Source organism: Alosa pseudoharengus, unplaced genomic scaffold, assembly GCF_046254945.1.
Source record: "Alosa pseudoharengus isolate Yale_2024_CS ecotype anadromous, Long Island Sound unplaced genomic scaffold, YU_APseudo_1.1 YU_APseudo_1.1_scf_5, whole genome shotgun sequence".
In the NCBI taxonomy this organism is placed as follows: Eukaryota; Metazoa; Chordata; class Actinopteri; order Clupeiformes; family Clupeidae; genus Alosa; species Alosa pseudoharengus.
The window spans coordinates 24,194,570-24,202,207 of record NW_027468837.1 but is presented as its reverse complement, the minus strand read 5'-3'; the positions used below and the strand labels follow the sequence as shown (position 1 = coordinate 24,202,207).

Sequence of the window (7,638 nt, the reverse complement as noted above, 5' to 3'; positions counted from 1 at the left end):
TCCCCCTTAATGTGTATTGCATGTATCAGAGCTAATTCTTCCTGGGCCAAAGTATGTCGGTATGGGCCCGCACAGTGCTCTCGTACCTGGGCCCACCATTGGGTTGTTACGCCACTGCTTGTGAACCTCCGATTTCCAAAGGGACATCACGGCCATCGCAAGGGGCAACGACGTGGCCGCCGTAAAATTCCCACCCTGAATGGAAGTATCGCCTACAGTTACACTGCATTGTTCTATCAACCCCCTCCCGCTCCCAATAAAATTGCAAAGCATTGCATAGATAAACAAATAACTCTTTAATAAAACTTCACATATGAATTGAATGGACATGGTTTGATTTTGGTCATTCTACGGTCTTCACCACATGCTAGAAATTAAACACACATTTTCCCCAACCATCAGCCTTAAGAAATATAGATAAGAAACAAAAAACTGTGTGCAAAACGTCTGTAACTCAACTCAAACTTGTCGCCAAAATGAAAAAGTACCATGACTGACTGATTCCACAACAGAGTCCATGTGGGAGAGGCACCCAGAGTGGTCTACCATCTGCCGTGTGTGAGTGAGTGAGTGAGTGTGTGTGAGTGAGTGAATGAGAGAGTGAGAGAGAGAGATTGTGTGTATGTGTGTGTGTGTGTGTGTGTGTGGGAGGTCATGTCCTCAGGAGGCTGCTTATGGCTTTCATCTCCTCGTTTGAGAGGGGGCAGAGGTTGTACCCTGTGAGTTCAGGCTTCCCTGAGGGAGAATGAGAGAGACGGGGAAAAAGCTAAATAACTGTGCTTCCGAGAACATCTCAAGCACTTAAACACACTTATACACTCTCCAAACATTCATTCATTTTTCCATTCCTTCATACACACACACACACACACACACAGAGAATAAATCAATATGGCAATAGGTCATTTTACCTTGCAACTCATTTAGACGATTCACTTTGACCTTGAGTTTGTTGCGGAGATCAATGATCTCCTTGTCAAGTTGTTCTTGGTCTAGGGCACAGTATATTGTAAGTTCAGGCAACCCTCCCCCAATCCACAAATAATAAAGGGACATAGAAATGCAAAACAGAAAGCATGTTAATACCTTTTTCAAGCATCCGTTTCGTTTTGTCTTTTGGAAATTTGATGAACATGTTGCCCAGACAGACTTTAGCTTTACCTATGGGACAAAAGAAGACCAATATCTAGCTAGCCTATTAAACAAAATCTCAAAAGCATGTCGTCTTAATGCTTATTTCTGAACATAATCTGGATGCCTTTGTTAACGGTCAGTGGATGGGACAACATTCTACAAGACTGACTGGTTCTCCAGAGTTAGACATCCTTTATGAAATGCATCTTCATCTGATGTTCCGCTAACATGATGAACATTGTGTAACTTGAATGCATGGGACGCATTTTTGTAAACGAAGTTAGCTCAGCTTGCAATGATATGCTAACCTAGGCAATTGGTTCCTGCCACGCCATTCCCACGACCTAATGTTATATTAGGTTATGTTATGTTCGAAGGAATCGAGTGAAATTTAGGTTATCCCAGTTAACAAGTCTGCAAGCAAGCAACTTACCATTACCGGATAAATCCTTTCTAAGTGCATTGAGTGCCTCCCTGTTCGCGTTTCTTTTCTTATCGAGGTCTACCATCTGCAAGAGAAACGTGGAACAATTATATCATAACTTTCTGATTTAATTATAATAAACTCAACACTTTCAGTAAGATTACGCTACCTGTTGTTTATCTGAGAGGACATCTTCAGCAGCTTCTTCAACCTCTGTCAGGTACTGTAGAACACGCTCCGCGGTGGCGTCCATGTCTGTTCTAGGACTTCAGCTTTCAAAACAAGTCCCTCTTGTGGGGAAACATGGATGTGCCAACTTTTAGTTCCACATTTAAAAATAACGGACGCCATAACTGCATACTAATCTCATAGCCTATGTTATGTATTGCAATATTTTAAACAAAATCTTTTTCTTCGCCTTCATTTTTCATTATTGTTGTTGTTGGGGGGGGGGGGTAATAATGATCCAACCACTGTTAGAATAAAAATAAAATGTTCCGCAAACTTTTTCTGTCATTCCCCACTTTGGAGGTGTGTAATTTTCAAGCCCCACTTGACCCCATCAACCCGACAAAATGATAATGTTCAAATATTATTATTATTATTATTTATTTTTATTATTATTTTGTATTTTGGTTCCAAGTTTTAAGTTCCCGTCTCAGTCCGCTGGATCAGATGTTATTTTAATTCATATATTGGTCTGTTTATGACTCTTATGTTTGTGTGTGGCTGTTTTGAATCTATGATCTTCCTTGTCAAAATAGAAAGGCATTATTAAAGATCGGCAAAATTATTATTATTTTTTATTTCCCCTGTTCCTCGTGCCCCACCTGTCATGTCTCTATTCCATAGTGGGGCCCACCCCACACTTTGAGAACCACTGCTTTAATGGAATATGAATCAGTAGTGTTATTCTACAACAAAGTATGTGGATATGAGGTAAATGGTAATCAGGCCTTCCACTGCCACTTACAATTCTTATAGGCATATACAGCTGTAACCCCTTTTGCAGGTTGCAGTGGCCTTGTCACTGCTGAAAGACATAGGCAAGCCAAAGAGCAATTAGTGATAAAATAAGACCATGATCTTTGAAGACACCAAGCCACTGCACCCCCTATCGGATATGGCTTTACAATACTGGGCTGCTAATCTGTTATTTTCACTTCAAGGAAGTCAGTTACATGCCAGTTGCTACATTAATAGCCACCAACCACTTCACACTCAGAGGAAAAATACAGAGGATATCCTGTTGCACTATGGAGGACCACAGGTGTCACTTAAATGGCAAATGAAGTTGATTAATTTGATTAATTGTTCCTCAACAATGCAAGATTCTAAAATTCCATGTTAAGTTAGATGGGGTCAGATATTCTTTAGAATGTGTATTCTACAACATTCTAATTACAGTTTTGTCAGTATTTGCTGAAGAATAATGCATAAAACAACCCTCATTTTAACATATTTCCACCAACTGGATTTTCATGGTCTTTTACTATGGTGTAAAGATCACCAATTGAAATATTAAAATGTGAAAATAAATTCTGTTGCAATTAGTTTTGGGTCAGACCTTTGCCTGGACTATTAGCTCCGTTGTGGTATTTATACAAATTAACTATATGTAATTACATTATGCCCTGTTTGCCCATGTTAACAAACAATTTCAAAAAACTTATAATACATGTTTTGTTTGTCTTGATGTAAGTAATCAACTCAGTAATTTTCATGGAGGTTAATTTTTTTCCCCTATTCACGTGAGAAAAATAGGCGCATGAATAGGGTATATTTGGGTCTTTTTCGAAACTTTCCCCTATCGGGATTCTTCGGGGCTTTTTTTACCTTACTCAGGACAAATTGAGGATTCAAAATCAGTTAAGTTTGCTTGTGTTGCAATTTGTTCAACCTTGACCCCTATTTTGGCTTAAAATGACTGGACTATAGTTAGCTGAAGTGCCCTTGAGCAAGGCACCTAACCCCTCACTGCTCCCCGAGCGCCGCTGTTGATGCAGGCAGCTCACTGCGCCGGGATTAGTGTGTGCTTCACCTCACTGTGTGGAAACTGTGTGCTGTGTGTGTTTCACTAATTCACAGATTGGGATAAATGCAGAGACAAAATTTCCCTCACAGGATCAAAAGAGTATATATACTTACTTATACTTTACAGCTTGGTATTTTCTATTTTCAGCCCTGGAAAAAAAAACATACCAACAGATAGCACGGATGATTTCTGTGTGTTATTCATGGAGGCGTGGCACCAGGTTTTTTCTCTGACAGACTGTACGGGCAACTTTGTGGCGTACCCCCCCTGCCACAATGGAGGAAGTGAGCGACGTGTCGTTCAAGGAGAAGCTTTTGAAGGTGAGTTCTATTGAAGTATACCAATTGGCAATTAGCAAGTACTTGCTGGTACCATGTTTAGTGTACATAGGCAATATTTTCCTTATTTAATATGACATTCCTAACTATCTTAGATCAAAGATGCAAGAACTGTCCAAGAGGCAAAAGCAGCAGTAGAAGAGGCAGAGGACTGTCTCGCTATTGTGGGAGCATGCAGAAGCATCTCCACACTTAGACAGAGATGCCCTGGTTCAGGCTGCCGTTGACTACTTCGTTGAGGGCAGACTACATGTTGCATTGCAACAGTGAGTATCTGTGTTAACTTGTCGTTATTAGATGAAGAGTTATTCCTTATCCTTCCCCCTGTGAATTTCTGTGAAGGCTCATTAAGTGTGTGTGTGTGTGTGTGTGTGTGTGTGTGTGTGCGTTTGTGTGCAGATTTGAAGTTGGCCTCAACACCCTTGGTCTTCTGGAGGCAATGAGAGAACACACGGATCTATTCTACAACATGTTTGTAGAACACCCAAGTCTTTTGAAGGCTGCTGACTTATCAGCATTGTTTAAAATCCAATACTCGCCACCAGGGACCTGGGCACGAGAGTTAGAAACTCAAAACATATGCTATTGGAGAGATTTGCTAATTGACATTGAAGGTAAACCCTTGAAAATTGGGGATCCCCTTGAGGATCAATAAAGTATCTATCTATCTATCTGAAAACCATTAAATAAGTTAGGAGAAGTGTATGTGTTAATGTGTCAACTGTTATTCATTCTTTTATTGCAGAAGGAGACATTTTTCCAGAGGCAAATACCTGCAGTAAGTTGTGTTTTATTTTCATAATCTTTGTTCAGTGAACACATACAACCGTCAGTTTGTTAGCTAACAGAAATTTCGTGAATATGACGTTCAGGCCCATAAACTATAAGTTTACCTGCAAAGCTCAACTTCTTGTTGAAGCAGTGGTCACAGGCAAGGGCTGGCACGCAGGAGACCGGGGTTCAATTCCTGTGTGATGCGTTTTGGCGGAGTGAGTGTGCATGTGTACCAACGTCTCTGGAGAGAAGGCGCGCAATTTGCATTCATGAGCGATAGCTTAATCTACACTGCGGTGATTTTTTGTGTCTAACCTATAAAATCAAATAAATCAATTGTCATCAGTTGTTGTATGGTATGCACGTCCATAGTGGGATATTTGCACGCACCGCCCTATTAAAGCTCATTCGAGATCCAAAATGTTAGTAGAGGCGGAGCTCCACCTGTAAGATATATGACAGAATCCTACACGTGAGATAACTTTGTTTTTAAGGCAATTGATTGGTCAGTGTGCGGTAGATTACACGATTTGAGCTATAACTTAGCACATAACCTCCTCCCGACCAGGTTTGGTTGACAGCATAAGATACCATGGTGATATAGCGACACTAAAACAGATCCACTTTCGTGTCACAGCATAGCCTGGCTTTGAGCGCAACATACCTCGCTAACCCACTAATCGAGATTCGTAGTATACCCCACTGAGCTATTCACACTCTGTTATGTAACAACAACAAAAACATGTTGCTTGTTTTTTTTTTGGGGGGGGGGCCAAGCAGCGAAGCTGCGAGGACCTCATTGTGTTTCTATGTTTTCCTATTATTATTATTATATGCAATGGAAGTCAATGGCAGCCCATAGAACCGTCTGGTAAAAAGTTGGGAAATTTGGCACACTAATTGGGGACGGTCCCATGATTCATGTCACCAAGTTTCATGTCGGCAACTCGAACCCTCTAGCACCACCAACAGGCCAAAGTTGAAAGTGTTTACTCACCTTTTGACCCGTAGGTCCAATTTTCAAAAGTCAGGTATCGTTGGAATCCTTGGACCAAGCCGAGTTCAACGCACCCTATGACGTCATTTTCCGCCATGATGGATTTTCCGCCATTTTGGATTTCATCAAAAACACTTAAAATGTATCAGGGGTCACATACTTTCTCTGATTCCCACCAAATTTTACACAGATCATCTTCAGACCAAGCCTCACAAAAGTTATCACTTTTCGTCTTCAGAAGTATTACCGTTCGCCCGTAACAGCCAATCGAAATCTCAGCAACGCTTTCATGTATCAAAACCAAACTTAGTACATGGTCCTCAGGACCCACCAGGAGGACGCTCAAAGGACGCGCAAAAATATTTGGTGACCTTTGACCTCTAGGGGGCTCTGTAATTGGCAAAAATGTATTTTGGCCTGTAGTTGCTGCATTATTCTGCAATGGAGGTCAATGGTAGCCCATAGAACCGTCTGGTTCATCCTGATGATGCACAAATAATTTGGTGACCTTTGACCTCTATGGGGGCATTGAAATCACAGCAAGCATGATAATATTTCAATCGATCTTTTATTTTTGATGTGAAACTGATGACAGCGAGTTCCATCCAGTTAATTCTAAAGCGTGCGTGCAAGAGTGGGGCAGGGTGGGACGGGCACGGGCGATTGCGGCGGTGGGTTGGCTGGGTGAGGGGGCGGCGACACTCAGCCCTGGTTCAGCCCTACAAAATCAGTTATGTTTTGATGTGAAACTTGACCTTGTAACTCAGCCAATCTTGGGTTGTATGGCATGGAACTTGCTGTGACTGCTTAAGGCTATATGTCTGATGCAACGGCATTGACTTACATGGCAAATCTGGCCTGCTGAGCTGGCCTGCTTGGCCCCCTCATTGCTGCTTGCAGCTATATTTTTTAATATTATTACATTGTGTGATCAATATGCCAGATTAAATGCACAGGGGTGCAAATAGCATACACTGATATTTGTACCAGACGAGGTACTAATAGAACACATTGCTGTGTGCACCGGGGTGCGAATAGCATACATTGATATTTGTACCAGACAGTACTAATAGAACACATTGCTGTGTGCACCGGGGTACGAATAGCATACATTGATATTTGTACCAGACGGGGTAGGCCTACTAATAGGACACATTGCTGTGTGCACCGGGGTACGAATAGAATTCACTTCTTATTGCACCAGGGTACGAATAGCATACACTGCTAATTGTACCAGGGGTGCAAATAGCCTTACCCTAAAAAAAATCAATTCTCCATCAAGTTTCGAAGAATGCGTACAGTCTGTATGTAAGTTGGTATAATCTCTGGAAAAGGCACAGATGGGTTTGGTAGTGTTGCCTGTTCCGTTGTCGTCAAAGGACGGGGCAGCTCCAATTCAGGAACATAAACTCCAGTTGTCATAGGTCTCTGTGGTTCGCTCCAGTCGACTCTGCCTTCACCACCAGCCTGTAAATGTACATAAAGTGTAAAGGGAAATGTTGGTTATTTCAGAAGCATTGCATGATGTGTGAAATGAAATTATTAGAACAAAAGTAAATTACCTGACTAAGGCTTGTCCTGTGCAGTCCCGGCGTCATGGGGGGGCTTTGGGGGGCCAGGCCCGTCCTGGAAGTCATCTGTGCCCGCCCTGGAAGAGCTTGGCTGCACCAACCAACCCCACTTCCCCAATCCCATAGATTGATTTTGAACACTTATAAATGTAGGCCTATATTATACGTTTGTCAATCTAGCAAGTAGCAAATAAAACTTGTAAAATCTGTATTATTCGTTAGCTAATCAATCAGGAACATTCAGTAAGCCCATCACCTAAATGGAGAGGAGGTTACGTGGCGCAGTCTACTTCACTTCCTGCACTAACCCCTGTCATCCGATGACAAATATGCGTATCGGCTCGCAGGTAGGCGATCTCATATCG

General features: G+C 41.9%; 1 protein-coding gene across 2 annotated transcripts; it reads right to left on the bottom strand.

Annotated features, from left to right (window-relative positions):
- Positions 1-272: 272 nt before the first annotated feature.
- pdrg1 (p53 and DNA-damage regulated 1) lies at positions 273-1,823 on the bottom strand. 2 transcript variants are annotated; one of them, XM_076267723.1, is made up of 5 exons: positions 1,728-1,823; positions 1,568-1,643; positions 1,087-1,161; positions 912-992; positions 273-735 (listed from the first exon to the last, which is right to left on the bottom strand). In XM_076267723.1, the coding sequence occupies exons 1-5, from the start codon at positions 1,809-1,811 to the stop codon at positions 653-655; spliced, it is 399 nt and encodes a 132-aa protein (XP_076123838.1). In that variant the 5' UTR covers positions 1,812-1,823; the 3' UTR covers positions 273-652. The 2 variants fall into 2 exon arrangements, with proteins under 2 accessions (XP_076123838.1, XP_076123840.1); XM_076267725.1 differs by having other exon boundaries at positions 1,574-1,643.
- Positions 1,824-7,638: the final 5,815 nt, after the last annotated feature.

What these genes read in the sequence shown, in the direction of transcription:
- pdrg1 (XM_076267723.1), bottom strand. Translation starts at nt 1,811, where the DNA reads ATGGACGCCACCGCGGAGCGTGTTCTACAGTACCTGACAGAGGTTGAA. An exon ending in AAAGGATTTATCCGGTAATG is followed by an intron (nt 1,162 to 1,567) that starts GTAAGTTGCTTG and finishes TTTGTCCCATAG; the next exon opens with GTAAAGCTAAAGTCTGTCTG. An exon ending in TCGTCTAAATGAGTTGCAAG is followed by an intron (nt 736 to 911) that starts GTAAAATGACCT and finishes ATTCTCCCTCAG; the next exon opens with GGAAGCCTGAACTCACAGGG.